General features: G+C 42.8%; 1 protein-coding gene across 6 annotated transcripts in view; it reads right to left on the bottom strand.

Moving 5' to 3' along the window:
* Positions 1-18,748, bottom strand: part of ABR (ABR activator of RhoGEF and GTPase) — a 637,383-nt gene that overhangs the window by 32,344 nt on the left and 586,291 nt on the right. The window contains exon 1 of one of the 6 annotated variants that reach the window (XM_073616872.1): positions 9,309-9,812. The exons of the other annotated variants lie outside the window; for them this stretch is intronic. Within the exon in view, the coding sequence (XP_073472973.1) occupies positions 9,309-9,470 (162 nt within the window). The 5' untranslated portion in view covers positions 9,471-9,812. Of the gene's footprint in view, positions 1-9,308; positions 9,813-18,748 lie in introns of those variants that run through there. 6 annotated transcript variants of the gene reach the window in all.

Here is an 18,748-nt window from a genome sequence, read left to right as displayed (position 1 = left end):
AACAATAAGCCGTACGCTCCATAGAGTTGGGCTTTATGGCAGAGTGGCCAGAAGAAAGCCATTATTTTCAGCAAAAAACAAAATGGCACGTTTTGAGTTTGCGAAAAGGCACGTGGGAGACTCCCAAAATGTATGGAGGAAGGTGCTCTGTTCTGAGAGACTAAAATTGAACTTTTTGGCCACCAAAGAAAACGCTATGTCTGGCGCAAACCCAGCACATCACCATCCCCACAGTGAAACATGGTAGTGGCAGCATCATGCTGTGGGGATGTTTTTCAGCAGTCAGGACTGGGAAGAGTTGAGGGAAAGATGGATGGTGCTAAATACAGGGATATTCTTGAGCAAAACCTGTACCACTCTGTGTGTGATTTGAGGCTAGGACGGAGGTTCACCTTCCAGCAGGACAATGACCCCAAACACACTGCTAAAGCAACACTTGAGTGGTTTAATGGGAAACATGTATCTGTGTTGGAATGGACTAGTCAAAGCCCAGACCTCAATCAAATAGAAAATCTGTGGTCAGACTTAAAGATTGTTGTTCACAAGCCCAAACCATCCAACTTGAAGGAGCTGGAGCAGTTTTGCAAGAAGGAATGGGCAAAAATCCCAGTGGTAAGATGTGGCAAGCTCATAGAGACTTATCCAAAGTGACTTGGAGCTGATAGCAGCAAAAGGTGGCTCTAAAAAGTATTGACTTTAGGGGGGTGAATAGTTATGCACATTGACTTTTTCTGTTATTTTGTCCTATTTGTTGTTTGCTTCACAATAAAAAGAAAAAAAAAACATCTTCAAAGTTGTAGGCATGTTCTGTAAATTAAATGATGCAAATCCTCAAACAATTCATGTTAATTCCAGGTTGTGAGGCAACAAAACACGAAAAATGCCAAAAGGGGGGTGAATACTTTTGCAAGGCAATGTAAATAGTGCAGTCTTCAGAAGTATGTCTCTTACATCAGTGGTTCTCAACCTCAGTCCTCAAGTACCCCCAACAGGCCATGTTTTGGGAATTTCTCTTAGATAAAATATTTGTCCAAAATACCAAGCCATTGACTCCAATTTAAAGCACCTGTGCAATATAATAGGAAAACCTGCAAACATGGCCTGCTGGGGGTACTTGAGGATTGAGAACCACTTTCTTTTCTATATTGGTCAGCAAGTGCAAAAAATTAGTTCTATAACTGGTGTCAGGGACTGTAAAAAAAAATAACTCATAGCTGCCAACATTTGAAAAGGATTAGGTGTGACACCTTGAAGGGATTTTGTGCATGGTCATAAAAGTGGGGGTTGCTTAAGAGTATTAAGGCTTGTAGTGTGCCATTCTTCACCCTTTGCTTTGGTTCATACAAATTAGGGCCTGGTGATACACTGAAGAGACTGAGCCCCAGTGTCAGAAATATTAATGCTCAGCATGTGTAAGGGCAAGAAATAAAACCCCAGCAAGTGTCGGGGGCCAACAATGAAAACCTCCAGCAATAACCCCCAGCAAGTGTCTGGGCCAGCAATAATAACCTCCAGCAATAAACCCCAGAATGTTTCAAGGCCAGCAATGAAAGCCCACAGCTAAATCACTCCCAGCAAGTGGATATAAAATGAAGTGATTGGTAAGGCAGGCCCTTGTGCTACAAGGTGTTTGGAAAATCTATAGGAAAGTGAACAACAATTGTACAATTAAAGTATGTGTGGCCAGTTTTGGAAAAATGGGAGGTGGGATCATCCATTAATGGTTTACCATGTCTTAAATAGTTGTAGGTAGTTTTAGAATAACACTGGTAATGCTTGTAGATGTTTTACAAATGAAAGTGACATTAAACATGGCTTATAGAACAGATAAATAACATTTACATATACAGATCACGTCTGCCAAGCCCATTGAAGAAGAATGCAGGCACTAATTGGTAATTCTCCAGCACCACTTGTGGACCGGGTGCATCAACATTCCTACAGCCATCACTTCTCTCCACAGCTGCTCTCATAAATACAACATATATTGTATAAAGCTAATGGCACATATTCAGAGCTGTGTTCATTGCCAACATATACATACATATGGTTTAGTATAAACTTTTATATTTTGTTGGAAATCTATTGCTTATTCAGGGAGTATACATTCTGTAATAACTGTACTTATTTACCTGCAAGTCATTCTTCATCTTTGTTCTCTATTTTTTGAACACATTATTTATTACAGCAATTGTAGATTCTATCTCTAGTGGAAATAGAGACTACATTGTATTCATTCAGGCTGAGCACATTGACAGCACTTTATGTATCTTATGACCAAATATGGCTGATTCCGTGCACATACATATATCTATATATTATATACAGATTACTTACAATAGGCTGATCATTTTGTGTGTATATCAAAAGACTACAATAAAATGCTGTATATTTCTTCGGGTGACTTCTACTCTGTCTCTACAGATTGTCTATATTGATAGCGTGTAATTGGAGATGGAACTTAAGGTTCCATTCACACCTTTGTGGGTGTAATGGTGCATGTATTTTTGTGTTTTTTATGTGTTGCGTTTAGGGCAGCCCATTCATTTCAATGGGCTGTCATACACACACAAATTGCACAAAAGAAGAAGAGCATGAGCCTTTTAAATCAAGCTACACCAAAACACAAAAGAAAGCATGTGATTTTGAATGCATTATCACAACACACAAATGTATACCTATCATAATTGTTTCATATATATATATATATATATATATATATATATATATATATATATAGTGCCTTGTTGCTGCACCTAGCTAGATCTATAGATCTTTTGCACAGGGAACCTCAGGGGATGTTTTAGGAATACATTCACATGCCAGGTTTCTTCTTGGCTAATCGTATAGTTACTTAATTTTTAAACATTAATGAAACCCTATGTTTCATTTATACTTCAAGTGTCCACCAGTGGCCTTAATTCCCTCTCACTGGATATTTTCTCTTTTTCGTACCATTCTCTGTAAACCCTAGAAATGATTGCGTGTGAAAATCCCAGTAGATCAGCAGTTTTTGAAATACTCAGACCAGCCCGTCTGGCATCAACAACTATGTCACGTTCAAAATCCCCTTTCTTCCCCATTCTGATGCTCAGTTTGCATGTCAGCAAGTTGTCTTCACCACATCTAGATGACTAAATGTATTGAGTTGCTGCCTTGCGATTGGCTGATTAGCAGTTTGTGTTACCAAGCATTTGAACAGGTGTACCTAATAAAGTGGCCGGTGAGTGTATATTCCCTTTATTGCAATAAAAAAAAAACATAAAATGTATTGTTTGTATCGCAAGTTCCTCCAAATAGTGTGTACATTTTCACCCATATCCTCTATATTCTTAGCAGAGTAGTCCAGGCAGTCCATTTATATACCAAAGATCACAACTCCAGTAATGGTAAAGATAGTAACATACTGGACAATATGGACAAGGAATTGCCTGGGGTATGCAATGACATCTGTGAATGTTGGTAGGAAAGTGCTGAAAACTGATAGTAAAACAAGTTTACTATTTAGTGACAACGAATGGCCAATATGACAATCTTTATGAAGACATCACTAATTAAATTACTGAACACAAGGAAAGGGTTAACACAGATGCTGCAGCAGGCAGTAGAACACTATGTAAATTACACCAATTAAAGCACATACTCCAGGCAATTGTGACATGCCTAGTGACAGCTCCCCCAGGTCATTCCTCTTCTCAAATAACCAGCAGATGGTTAAAAAGAAACAGAGTCTGGTACTGGAAAGAGAAAACACATTGGTGCCCCTTTCTGATGTGTGATTCATGCAAAATACCAGCGACACTTCCAGACAGGCACTAATAGTTCACTATGATTCACTCTAGTCTGGCTGTCCTTGACACAGTCAGCAGTAGTGTCACTTTCTGTATGTATACATAAGATATGAATAACTCCTGAGTCAGGAGAGGTAGTGGCATTCCAACTTGGTAAAATGTATATATATTATATTGGGAGAAATTGTATTTTTGTTGGGGTTACAGGGAGGCTTAGTGTTGGGGTTACAGGGAGGGTTAGTGTTACAGGGAGGAATAGAGTTGGGGTTTCAGGAAGGACTTGTGTTGGGGTTACAGGGAGAATTAGTGTTGGGGTTACAGGGAGAATTAGTGTTGGGGTTACAGGGAGAATTAGTGTTGGGGTTACAGGGAGAATTAGTGTTGGGGTTACAGGGAGAATTAGTGTTGGAGTTACATGGAGAATTATCATGTTACAGGAAGGATTTGCATTGGGGTTACAGGGGGAATTAGTGTTAGTAGTGTTACAGGGTGGATTTGTGTTGGGGTTACATGGAAAATAAGTGATAGTTTTGCAAGGAGGATGTGTGTTGGAGTTACAGGGAGAGTTTGTGTTACAGGGAGGATATGTGTTAGGTTTACAGAAAGTACAGAGTTGAAGTTACAGGGAGGATTAGTGTTAGGGTAAAGGGAGGTTTAGTGCTAGTTTTACAGAGCGGATTAGTATTAGAGTGAGAATTAATATTGGGGTTACAGAGTGGATTGAGGTAAAATGGGGTATTGGTGTTAGGGTTACAGGGAGGATTAGTGTTATAATAAGGGTTAATGTTGGGTTTACAGGGAGCATTAGTGTTAGGGCGACAGGGATGATTAGTGTTAGAGCACGGATTAATGTTGGGGTTACAAGGAATGTTGCTAGTATTGGGGTTACAATGGGGATTAGTGTTGGGATTACAGGGAGGATTGTTAGTGTTGGGTTACAGAAAGAGTAGAGACGTTAGGCACCGAGCCTCTGATGCTGAAAGCTAATGTACCAATGATGAGTCTATGTGACAGTGTTTGGGCATTCATTTCTTTTAAATAGATGCAGAGTATAAGCCATTTAAACATACATACAATAGCGGAACATGAATAAACAGCTTGTGCACATTCCAGGTGGTTGTAGTAAATGTTACATTAATACGTGACAGCTGAATGATCAAAGTACTTATGCTGGTCAATACTGCTCTATGAAAAAACAATGTATAATAAAACATTTAAAAAAAATAATCAAAAGAGCCCATTACTGATGCAGGGAAAAACCACAAACCTTCCATTGCAGTGCAAAGACTGAAGGGGGCGTGTCTGTGACTGAAGGGGGCGTGTCTGTGACTGTCAGGGCAGCGTGGTTTTAGCACCGAGGGGAGAGCAGTCCATGAACTCAGCGCTTCACTAGCATAGGACAACATCAAATACATATGTATGCTATTCACTGTAACTGTAGTTCAGATTATTGACCTACAGATGTTCATTGGGGCAGATTTATTAATCTTGTCGTACAGCAAGGCAGAAAAAAATTAACAGTGAGGCTGATTTTGTGGAGCTTTATCAATTGTGCCGCATTGCAAAACAGGAGCAGAGAGAGATTTGCTACAAGATCATAGCTTGATTAATGTATTCCTTCTTGTGTCTGCAGTGAAATGCTGCTCTAAAATCACAATATTCTACATTGTTTGTTCTTTACCTCCGCAGTCAAAAGACAAACATTCTGTGAACAATACGGAACAAAAAGAAAGAAAAAAATGGTAACAAATGTGCTTTTAATTCACATTATATCAATCTCCACTCTTCTAGACCAATAAAAATGTCACATTACACATTATTTATGCACAGTTAATTCATCGTATAAGCTACAATTCTAAAAGTCAGTCGTCCAATCATATCAGTTAAGAGGCAAACATTGCAGCCAATCAGGAGAAAGGTAAAGGGGTTTATTTGGAATGGTGCAGTTAACTGGGATTACTCGGATTTCAGGTAACTATGGAGAGATCAGTAAAATATCTGAACAAATGGATGTATGGACAGCACAGTGGCTTATTGGTTAGCACGCCTGCCTTACAGCACTAGAGTGCTTTGTTTGAATCCCAACCCAGACACTACATGGAGTTGCATGTTCTCCCTGTGCTTGTGTGGGTTTCCTCCGACACTCCAAAAGACACGCTGGTAGGTTAAAGTGGTTGTAAACTCTGAAGGTTTTTTTGTCTTCATGCATTCTGTGAATGCATGCACCATAAAAACCTTCTGTGTGCTGTTCCCTCCAATACTCACCTGAGACCACTTTCGATCCAGTGATGTGCACGAAAGACTCTGTCAAGGGGAAGGAGCCAGGAACGCTAGCAGGGGACTAGAGAATTGGGACAAAGCAGGTAAGTATGACATGGTTGTTATTTTAAAAAAAAATCTGAACCTTTTAAGCGATTATAAAGTCTCTTTTCTTTTTATTTAAATACCAAACATGTTATACTTATCTGCTCTGTGCATGGGATTTGCACAGGGCAGTTGAGATCCTCCTCTTCTCCAGTCCCTCTTCGCTGCTCCTGGCCCCTCCCTCCTGTCGAAGTGCCCCCACAGCAAGCAGCTTGCAATGGGGGCACCCGAGCTGAGCTGCAGCTCCGTGTGTCCATTTAGACACAGAGCTGCGGTTCGGCCCAGCCCACTCTCTCTCCTGACTGGCTAACTGACTTTGATTGAAAGCAGGGGGAGCGAACGGTGCCACTGCTTTGTCTGAGCCAACCAGGTGGGAGAGTCCCGGACGGCCAAGGGACCCGTAGACAACGCTGGATAGAGATGGGGCTAAGGTAAGTATTAGGGGGGCTGCTGCATGCAGAAGGCTTTTTATCTTAATTCAAGATTTAAAAAAAAACTTCTGCCTTTATAACCCATTTAAGGTCACTTGAATTGACCATTGTCTAAATTGGCCCTAGCATGTATATATATGAATGTGAATTACGGACCTTAGATTGTAAACTCCTTGAGAGCAGTGACTGATGTGAATGTACAATATGTAAAGCTCTGTATAAATGCCAGTAATAAAAAAAATGATAATACTTCTCTGTACATTATTTTGTGGAAAAGAAATGCTAATTTGTTGGCCATTACAACCAACTTATTAATATTAGTCTTTACAATAGATGGTAACAGAGCAACAATCTCGTACTATTACATCACTCATTTTTTTAATACCTGGTGCAGATCTGCTCAGCTATAACATATGCCACACACAGGAGACAATTGTTCAGTTCCTCCACATGTGCCAGATGCTGAAGGCATTTTTTTTTTTTACAGAAAAGGTGGTCCTATTGTAATTGTATTGAGGATAAACAGTTTAAATGCTTTACAGACCTATAAAAATTAACAAAGGAAAGTGTGTCAGTAAGTCAAACCAAGATCCATGGGGGGGGGGGGGGGGGCAAAGTTTGAGCCTTTGTAGAATGCACACGACATGCCTCTTTCAGCTGCCCTCCACATAGAAGGGATAATCCACGTGTGTCGGGGGGCTAGGCTTTACATGCCTGACATTGGTGGCACGAGTCCAACATTTCAAGGATTTCACAGAATGGGGTGGTACACATGTCTGACCATGCCACAGATTCTCAGAACAGCTGCCCATCACACCAGCTGGCGTCTGCCCCCATTAGTGAAGAACTGAGCTATGTTCAGACACAATGACCAGTTCTCTTACCCGAGTAACCTAACAATTAAGGATTACTCTGGAGCAGTTCATCAATAGAGGAGCTCTGTGTTGTCACGTCTGGCTGCTGACTGAATGCAATATGATACTGTATAGATTCTGCTTTGCTGAATGGCAGAATACACTCCTGATACCAAAGTCACTACAGTCCGAGATTAAAACCATATCCCCATTATTCTCAGATAGTGGTAACCATGCAGTATTAGTGCTCTGTATTCATAGTTCTCAATGGCTTAACACTTCATATGTTTCAGCAGCTGCACGAATATCTACAACTGTAGCTGGCCGTTATATACTTTGTTTCCGGCAATCATGGTATCCAATTAAAACAACAAGGGGAAGAGCTGTACATGAAATGAAGGATTATAGAAAAGATCACATTTTAGCTGATATGCCTTTTGCAGCTCTGGATGGTAATAATTAGTGCAACACAATCCAGACGCAAAGGGGTCAAACATAACGAGAACATATATGTCATATACACATAGCACATTGATAATGGGAAAATACTAATGTAATATAAGAAACCATAAAAGGAAAGCAGGTAAGCAAAACTATTCCCAGATGAGCCAATCGCTATGCATATGCAAAAAAATAAGGCTGAGTTATAATTAAACAGGAACAAATGTTAAGGTGTTTCCCATGTATTCCCAGTGTTGTGCAAATGATTTCATTACTCCAATAAAGGCTATAAAATTAAAGTTAGTTTCTGATTGGCTACAATAGGAAAAACCCTTTTTATTTTTTTCCCTTTGCTCCAGTTTTTCTTAGATGAATGACAATGTATGCAAATAGGTTGGCACAGATTCCTGACATACATCTGGGAATCAGCACATCTCACAGGCAATAAAACCTGCTTCTGGTTACAAAAATGGAAAGGCAGTACCTGATTTTTAGCACTCTTTATACTCAATTGTTTGTATGCTGAGCACTGCAGCTTTCAATGTGCTGTGAAATAAAAGCTACAATGCATTAACCAGGGCGAGCTGTACTGCGCCATCTGTCTGGGGCTCACCTTGTCAAGCACAAGAAGGCATTATTTAATTTCCTAACTAGCAGAAGGAACTGCATCTAATCGAAGTCAAGTGTTTGGGTCTGTATTTCCTGCGAGAGGAAGATCTGAAACCACAAGTGTATAAAAGCCAGGCCATTCGGCGGTAGAAGAACTGGAAAGATATTGGTTGCCATAGTTTGTATTGGGAAACAGAATTACAGCTCAGATCATCTTACTCAATTCAGAGCCTGATGGAAAGTAATCTCACTGTTTCCAAATGAAATCTCAGGGATTCTTCATCATGCCATGTCTGCCTGGGTTTATCCCCTAAAGACTGTCATTAATGGAGACTGATGCATGATAACAATTACTTACGGTGGGGCAATTATATAAAATCTTACATGACAAGCTTGGATATTGACCTGGCAAGGGATCCAGCGTGTTTGAAGGATTTGATCATTTTACTATTTGTCTCTGCTGATGCTGCAGAGGCGGACAGTGATAACCTGGCACAGCGTGGTACTGCCATAATGGGGAGATCACCGACATACACTGATAGTCAGGTGATGGGATTATAGTCCAAGGGTCTGGATATGTAATCAAATTCATCTGCGTGTTGCTAGTTTGAAGAACACAACAAAAAAGTGATGAGTATAATTAAAGTAACCCATAGCAGTCATTACAGCACTGATAGTTTGGACTGATTGCTATAGGTTACTGCATCCACCCATCATCATTGCTATTCTGCCTTATTCTCTAATCCTGAACATGTAGATTAATTCAACAGATAAGGAGAAGGACATTTCTACAAAGTTGATAAAACAAGTCTTATTACCTTTTGCCTGAGAAGCTTGTTGCGTACTCGCCCCCAGAGCCGGGCCCCTGTGTTGGAGGGCCGTTTAGCCCCCGCATCCTGTAACCTTTCCAGACAGCAGTGCTCAAGGTGTTCACAAACAGAGTTCAAGTTGCAGTCTGTCTGCATAATCACCTCTGTCATGGCTCTGTGCAGGTAGGTGCTCTCCTTTGTTCCTTACACTTGTGTGTCACAAAAAGTGTCCTACCTTCTCCGACACCTGCACACAGCCACCCTTTCCCCGTCTCCCACCCACCAGGTTAATGCTCTCTGCGTAGCTGTCACTCCTCATTCCTCATGCACAGCCCACTAATCCTTTCTTGCACAAGAGCAAACCGGTGATCAGGTATATTCCGGTCAGCCTGTAGGGAGATCACAGCTCAGATTCCCATGAAGAAATAGAACACAGGCGTGCAGATAACCCTGTCCAGGCTGAAGGATCTGTGGAAGTGAGTGCATAGACTTACAGTCTGACATAAGGGGATTCAGAAGGCAGCCCTCTCTGTTCTCCATACTCCTCCTCCCCCCCGCCCCAACTCTCCCCCCTCCATGTCTTAACTGTTTGGATACCACACCAAGAAAAGAAAACTTCACTGAGCAAAATGGATATAAAATTACAGAATACTACTAAGGACGATCAAACCTTTTGATCTAATTTACAAATGTAATAAAAGAATCTGTTTATTACAACATTGCTGCCTTCTTTACAGAGTACATTGTCCTATTCCCATCAGCCTGTGCTGCCAGAGGAGCTTACAATCTAACCCAAGACTGGTAATCTATAGCAGCAGGGTCACCAATGTTCACTAAACTGTTCAAAGTTTAAATGATGTACTAACTAGAATGAACTAAACTGAAACCTTTATGCAAATTTACAAACATTGTGTTCAGAAGTAGAATCCATTTAAACAAGAACACCCAAAGAAAATAAATAAAATAAATAATCACTAAGCAAAACAGATACAAAATAACACCGAATTGGATCACAACATTTTCACTTAAAGTGGTAGTAAACTCTGTTACATCACCTGTACCTACAGGTAAGCCTATCATTCACCTGTAGGTACTGTGAATATCTCCTAAACTTGCACAGTTGCATGACGCTACCGGCACAAGCGCTCTGAACAGAGGCGTAACTAGATCCTTCAGGGCCCCGGTGCAAGAAACCATGAAGGACCCCCCCCCTCCCCCTTCAACCAAGCCCTGGGCTTCCAGTTCTGGGAGGGTATCCATGGACATACTCCCAGAACCCTGCCTCCCCTGTGCCACCTGGGGCGAGAATCCAGCATGCTTTGTTACATTACATAGTTGGTGAGGTTGAAAAAAGACACAAGTCCAACCTGTGTGTGTGTGTGTGTGTACTTTTATGTCAGTATTACATTGTATATCCCTGTATGTTGTGGTGATTATCAAATAGTTTTTTGAAACTATCGATGCTCCCCGCTGAAACCACTGCCTGTGGAAGAGAATTGCACATCCTTACCACTTTAACAGAGGGTCGGGAGGAGATCGGCTCTCTCCTCTCCGGTCCGTGCGATGGGAGGGAGTACTGTCAGTGCAGGCTGTATGAGAGAGATGCTCTCAGCTCAGTTGTCCTGCGGCAAACAACCTCACTGGGGCCCCCACAGCGGTGGAACGCCAGGGCCCTATCCCCCTTCACAGCTCTTACCCGCTCAGTGACCCGGATCTCGGCAGCTCAGGGATATCTCACTCTGAACTTGTGAGCAGAGGATTGCTTGGAGTGATTTAAGGTGTGTTCCCGAGTTGAAGCTCAGTGTGGAGCTGGAAGAGAGGGGCTCGAGGCAGAAGAGAAGCTGAATAGGAGGGGCGACGGGGCTGTAACATAGAGAGGAATCGATCCCCGCCTCCTGCAACCGCTAAATGCCTGCAGGAGGGAAAAGAGGAGAAGTGGGCATTCAGCGACTGTAGGAGGAGGGGATCGGTTCTGCTATATGCCGCGCCTCCTATTCAGCTGTACTTGGGGCCCTGGAGCATGGGGCCAGTTCGACCCTTGCAACCCTGTAGCTAAGCCCCTGGATTTGAAGGTCCAACTTACAGCGCCAGACCATCATAGCCCGTGCCGTAAACATGCGGCTCCTGCATGCATGCGCAGGAGTGACGTCATCGAGCCTCCAGCCACTCATGTAGTCAGAGACTGCGAACCTGGAAGGAAGACTAGGGGAAGATGTCAGCCCTCTCAGTGGTGACATCTCTGTGACATTGCTGTGCTGGAAGGCTTCATTTTATGGTAAGTTTATCATAATGTGCTAGTATGCAATGTATACTAGAGTATTATGACACTGCCTTACAAGGATTTATTTATTTTTTTTAATCACATGCGGTTTACTACCACTTTAAACAGGCCATAGAAGAGTCAAAAACCGAACGAAAATTCTTGTCAATCATCAGGGCTCATCAAATGAGCAGCAAAATCACACCGCACTGAATCACACAGGAGTGCGAACCATGTTTCTGCATGATTCAGGTGTGAACTAGCCCTTATTCACAAATAAAATAATGAATCTGTGTTTACTACAACATTGCTACATCTTCACGAAGCACACTGTCTTATCCCCACAAGGCTGTGCTGCCAGAGGAACTTACAATCTAATGCTGGGTACACACAGGAAGTTTTTTTTCATTCAACCCAGCAAGCTGAACAAAAAAAAAAAAAATTACAGATCGCCATACTAACACATTCGATGCTAGTGTGGCAATCTCCCCGTTATTGTATTCTGACAGCCGCCAGAGCACATTGATCAGTGCTAATGGCTGTGAGTGCTGATCGGATGCTGGTTTTCCAGCATGCTCATTACACAGAAGCCAGTCGTGAGACCAGCAACTGTCAGACAAGGAGCTGTACACACGGGCTGAAACTTGGCCGATTCCCACCAAATCAAATGTTTTTGGGTGATTTTTGGCCCATGTGTACCCAGCTTAACCGATATATCTATAGTCAAAGTTTAACTGATAACATACTGGGATGAACTACAGGAACCAGAAACCTAATTTCTATCTAAAAAAGCTTTGGAAGGTAAATGGCTTAAAAAAACAATCCGACTCTTTGCAAAAAAACAAAAAAGGTCAATACACCTGTTTTGCAAAAACGTCCAGTTATAAATGAGATATATATATATATATATATATATATATATATATATATATATATATATATATATATATATATATATATATATATATATATATATATATATATAGCGGCACAGTGGTGTAGTGGTTAGCACTCTCGCCTAGCAGTAAAAAGGGTCGCTGGTTTGAATCCCAACCACGACACTACCTGCCTGGAGTTTGCATGTTCTCCCTGTGCCTGTGTGGGTTTCCTCCGGGTGCTCCGGTTTCCTCCCACACTCCAAAGACATGCTGGTAGGTTAATTGGCTTCTGTCCAAAATTGGCCCTAGTGTATGAATGGGGACCTTGGATTGAGGGTAGGGACTGATGTGAGTGTGCGATGTACAGGGTTAGGGACAAGGGTCAGGGTTGTAGACGCACACTCACTCAGGTTGAACTGGATGGACTGGTGTCTTTATTCAACCTTACTAACTATGTAACTATGTAATATATGCATTTGAACTTGCAAAGAATTACACCCTTGACCAGTGGATCACTGGTGCAACACTCTGTCTCCCGTAGCCTCTTCCTCCATGCCTGGTCCGTACTGAGTTACAGAACTTCCTTCAGCTACAAAGCTGGAGAAGTAATAATGGTCTATTCCATCGATGTGATGTCACTACCATTATGCTGGATTGTGAACTAAAAGTTCCTCTTCCTCTGCTGTAGGTGGGACTTTTCACGGTTGTGTGCAGCTCCGACTACCATTAAAAAAAAGACAGGATGCTACTGGGAAAAGAACCCCACAATCTTAAAAAAAATGGGGTGGAGAGGAGGGCTGTGCATGCTGACCACGTTTCATGTTACACCTTAAATATTGGTGTAATCTGAAACATGCTCAGAAAGGTTGTTAATTTATTACATGTTCCCAGTCACAAAACAGAATCAATTTTATATATAACAATATATAAAAGTGGTTGTAAACCCTTACAGACCACTTTTACCTACAGGTAAGCCTAGATTAAGGCTTACCTGTAGGTGCAAGAAATATCTCCTAAACCTACACGGTTTAGGAGATATTTGCAAAAGACAGGCACCAATGTCTACGGCGCATGTGCCGTAGACAACGGGGCGCAGGCGCACTGAGCATGCCGTTTTCTAACAGCAATTGTGCCGTTAGCGGCGGCGGCGGCTCCCGCGCGCATGCACAGGAGTGACGTCATTGCGGCTCCGGCCAATCACAGCACCGGAGCTGCAATACATGGAAGGAAGATGGATGCTTCATGGAAGAGGGGACAGCAGTGACATCGCAGGCTCCTTGTTAGGTAAGTGACACATAATGGGCTACTATGCGATGCATAGTAGCCCATTATGCTTTAGCTTTGCAGGGAAACAAAGAGGAAGTAAAACCCATCAGGGTTTACTTCTTCTTTAAGATTGCTGCTTTGCCTTTTCTTTGCTGAAAAATCTTACATAGCCTTCCCCTTGTATGTATTGTTAAGGAGAGTCTTCATTATTAGTTGTAAACTAGACGTGCATGTTGTCAGTCCTAGCAAACGGTTAAAAGATACCAAGGCTTCGGTGGTACATTGTATATTCATGCATTTTTAAGCCAATCTGCCATTAAGCCGGTTATACATGGATCCAAAAAAAGGGGGCAGTGGATGTACAGAAGTTGATCTACCAACTGACTTCTGTACAACCACCCTGTCGATTTTTCCCGATCGATCAGTGTTGCTATAGCCGCCAGCACTGATCAATGTATTCTGACAGTGGGGAAGTCTCTCTGCTTTAAAGAGAAACTGCAGTCTTCTCACATAATTTGTAATAAAAACATCTTTGCCATTCTGAAGCTTCCCTCCAACCACTTTGCATATTATTATATATAATGTGATTCTGTACTTGCCCAAAAATGCTGCAGAAATCTCCCTCCACTGAGTCTGGCTGCAGCCATTTTAACCGTGGGCAGCTGAAGCTGCTGCCTGTTCACTTCCTGGATTTTCACAGACACACAGAGGCACACCTCCAGCTCTGCAGCTCTCATTGGCCCTCTTATGATTCATCCCTTCCAGGCAAACTCTCATGAGAATGACAGCTGTGCATGATGTCATAAGCCTAGACTTTTAACCAGACAAGAAACATGAAGTGGGCTGTATAAAGTATTTAGTGGCAGAAAAGAAATGTTTTACTATCCAAAGTTAAAACAACAAGGGCAGAAGATTTAATAGTAGGAAAGATGAAAAAATGACTGAAGGTCCGCTTTAGGGAAATGAAATGGGAGCGATTCCCCCATTCACATTGAGTATGTGGATTGAGGAATCAGGTCATTTTTTTTTCCAGTCAACTCGCTGGTTGAATGGAATAAAAAAAGAATAATCTATGGGCTGCCTTAAAGTGTCTCTTGCAAGTTATACCGAACAATACAAGCTGTTTATAGAATCATGTGTATAATCCTGCTCCAAGGAAACAACTAGAAAGGTAAGAAATATATATTTTTTGGCCCCATGCACACTGGGTGTTTAGCCCCAATGCATGGGGTTCTGGCATTAGCGGGAAGTGGGCACAGGTGCACCTTCCAGCCCCACTGATGGCAACCTGTCAAACTCTATGAGAGACTTACAGCTGATGGGGGTGGACGGTGTGGCCATCGGTACTTTAAGGCAGAATGCACCCGGGGCAAATGCTCAGAACACAGACTGGCATAGTATGCTGGTGGAATGGGAACACAAACCTATAATGGGGGCTTCTCTACACTGACTGCATAAGAATAGACCTCCTGACCAAAACCTGGGCTGATTAACTGTTTGGACGATGCTCACTTTGTGGTTCTTCTGTCATAACATATAAAAGGTTTGTTTGCTATTGGCCAACTTAAAGTGAATCTGTGGCCAGGCTAGGGACATTTAGTATTTACATATTGTTAATAAGCATTAAAAGGTATTGGTACTGTTTGCTTAGAGAAACCTTGCACTCACATGTGATGGTAACGTAGTGGTATCTTCTCCCGAGAACAAGTCTCCAGCTCAGTCATCATTGCCGACACATAACACTGCTTACAGTTTAGCGGGATGGAAGAAAACAAATGCTTGGCTGAGTACTGAGTGTGCAATGAAATAAAGGGTTTCCGCCCTTGGTGTCAGGGGGCACTTACAAAGTGTTCCTGTCATTAGTCCTGTTTGGACATTCATGAGTACATGGCCATACAGTCAAATGATTTTGGCAGAAGCAAGTTACGGTACTTGCACAATTTTGAACCGTGAGACAAAAACAGAATTGCTTGGAAAGAAACGTGAGACATTCTTTGTATGATGCAATCGAAAACAAGACGAGCGATTTCTGGAGTCAGACACATGAGCCTAGAGGTTCCTTTCATCAATTGTGGTCAGCTACTGTAGAAACCGCCGTGTAACATTGCCAGTCAGAGCTAGCATCTCATGATGTGCTCAGAAAAGGGTATTGCTCCAATAGAGATGACCTACTAATATAATAAACCCTAGCTTCCGACCAAACATTCAATACACTGGGGAGTTGCAGACATTGGAATAGGAGTTGTATGACTGCACAGCTTTTGGCTAGTTAGTCTCCAGACGATTAATGAAATGTGCTGATAAGTCCCTCCCCTTAGTGCTAAGCCCTGTCCCTACACATTGAGGCAAAAATCAAGACAACCATTGGGAGTACATGTACAGACCATCATTCTTGACCACAGGAAGTAAAAATGACAGTTCATACAAGTGACAAAAGTCTGCTTTTCACTTCTGTGCTTCTTCCTTTGTACAGAGCTCCTTTCCAAACTGTTCCTTTTCAGGAATGACCACCTCCTGTACCATGTCCGCACAGCCTATGACCACCTCCTGTACCATGTCCGCACAGCCTATGACCACCCCTGTACCATGTTCGCACAGCCTATGACCACCTCCTGTACCATGTCCGCACAGCCTATGACCACCCCTGTACCATGTTCGCACAGCCTATGACCACCTCCTGTACCATGTCCGCACAGCCTATGACCACCTCCTGTACCATGTCCGCACAGCCTCTGTGACGTTATGTTGTTGGGCTGGTATAATAATGCTATGGAGCTGGTATGAAATTATTTCCAGGGCTGACTTTTATTCCCAGCCTGACCCTGTCCAGGGCTGCTTCCTTCTTCACTATTTGAGATAGCAGACATGCTCATCTTACATACAGCCTACATACTACCTTCCTTATCCCATCCACATTGTACAGGTGCTGCTGTATATGCCATATGCCATACAATACATTAGTAAAAATGATCATTTTGGCAGTCCTGACCTCCCTCTAAATCTCAAATTTACAGACGTATCAAAGAAGGGGATCCATTGCATCTGTAAAATATCACACCCTAAATAAGGTTGTAACATGTAACATGTTACAAAAGGTAAATGTATCCTTTAATACAAGCCGATGCAATGGGGTTGATTTACTAAAACCAGAGAGTGCAAAATCTGGTGCAGCTCTGCTTGTCAAAGTTTCATTGAACAAGTTAAAGTTAGAAGCGGATTGGCTACCATGCACAGTTGCACCAGATTTTGCACTCTCCAGTTTTAGTAAATCAACTGTAATATCTTTATTGATTACTGACCTCATCTACTACATAGTTTAAGGAAGACAGACATACTCCAATTGTATGACTAAATATATTTTTGAATTACTCTATGGAAGATTTGATATAATTATACAACAAATGCTATTTTCATTATTACTGCTTGCCTTGCACATGGGAGTTAATTTACTAAAACTGGAATGTGGAGAATCTGGTGCATCTCTGCACAGAAACCAATCAGCTTCCAGGTTTTTTTTTTTTTTTTTGGTCCAAGCTTAACTGAAGAAGCTGAAGTTAGAAGTTGATTGGCTACCATGCACAGCTGCACCAGATTTTGCACGGCCCAGTTTTAGTAAATCAACCCTAAGTCCTATTGAACTATAAAACAGTTCATATATATATAAATTGCTTATTATAATTACTTTGTACAAACCATGTGGGATGATGGTTTCATAATCTTTATACGTTTCATATACAGTGCACTGCTTCCAATCAGCTAACAGTTAAAGCAGTGACATCCAATGTGTGGATGAAGTAAACTGGATAAATGTGAGCATTTCCTTCTTCCCATCGTTACTTTAATTTACAAGCCATACAGCTCTGAGAATACCAGACACTGTTTTTTGCATTAGCCTTAATATAGATCTGTACAAGCAATTAAAGTGCATACTACACAGTCTTTCAATCCTCCTTTAAAATAAAGTGCAATACTATATTTACATTGGAACACTGATAGAAAATAAAGATCTTACTAAATTGCAACATATAATATCAAAACAAGGAATCCAACAAAGAAAAAAACCCTCTAGAAAAACAACTCTTTTCCGCGGTTTCAAGGCATGCCATGGCAAGGGCGCTATCTGCATGTGAACAATGACAACTATTACAAAATCTGGAGAGCAAGTTGTGAGATTTCTGCACTGTCAAACAAGCTTTTCAGTGTAACAGCCAACATGCTCTGTGACAGTAAATTGTAAACTTGTATCATATTTAGAGGTTGACTAGTTTGAAACATCTTGCCAGTGTTTAGAAAGAAAGATCTACACAGGAAATAACGGTCAATATACATGTATACTGCTCATACATGACATACAATAGGCAGGAGCGGGCTGGTCCATTAGGGGCGCCACCCCCCCCAAGTATGCATGCGGGGATGCATGCAGGGCGCCGGACTCATACGTTTGTATGGGTTTCCTTTTTTTTTCCAAGCCACATGATTAGAACCTGAGGCTCTAACTGGCTTGAAAAAGGTTGGGCTCCGGGCGCAGGGCACTGCGCCCCGAACTCACCCTCTTATGGCAATGGCGAATCAAAGGAGGCGGATCGGGTTGGCCGGGAGGAGAAGCCGAGGAAGCTGCGGAGGGGCTGAGTGTGGGGGGGACCGTGCCGCGGTGGGCTGAGAGCGGGGGGACCGTGCCACGGAGGGCTGAGTGCGGGGGGACCGTGCCGCGGAGGGCTGAGTGCGGGGGGACCGTGCCGCGGAGGGCTGAGTGCGGGGGGACCGTGCCGCGGAGGGCTGAGTGCGGGGGGACCGTGCCGCGGAGGGCTGAGTGCGGGGGGACCGTGCCGCGGAGGGCTGAGTGCGGGGGGACCGTGCCGCGGAGGGCTGAGTGCGGGGGGACCGTGCCGCGGAGGGCTGAGTGCGGGGGGACCGTGCCGCGGAGGGCTGAGTGCGGGGGGACCGTGCCGCGGAGGGCTGAGTGCGGGGGGGACCGTGCCGCGGAGGGCTGAGTGCGGGGGGACCGTGCCGCGGAGGGCTGAGTGCGGGGGGACCGTGCCGCGGAG

The sequence above is a fragment of the Aquarana catesbeiana genome, linkage group LG02, assembly GCF_042186555.1.
Source record: "Aquarana catesbeiana isolate 2022-GZ linkage group LG02, ASM4218655v1, whole genome shotgun sequence".
In the NCBI taxonomy this organism is placed as follows: domain Eukaryota; kingdom Metazoa; phylum Chordata; class Amphibia; order Anura; family Ranidae; genus Aquarana; species Aquarana catesbeiana.
Note: the sequence above shows the minus strand (reverse complement) of the source record. Positions and strands in the feature narration are given on the sequence as shown.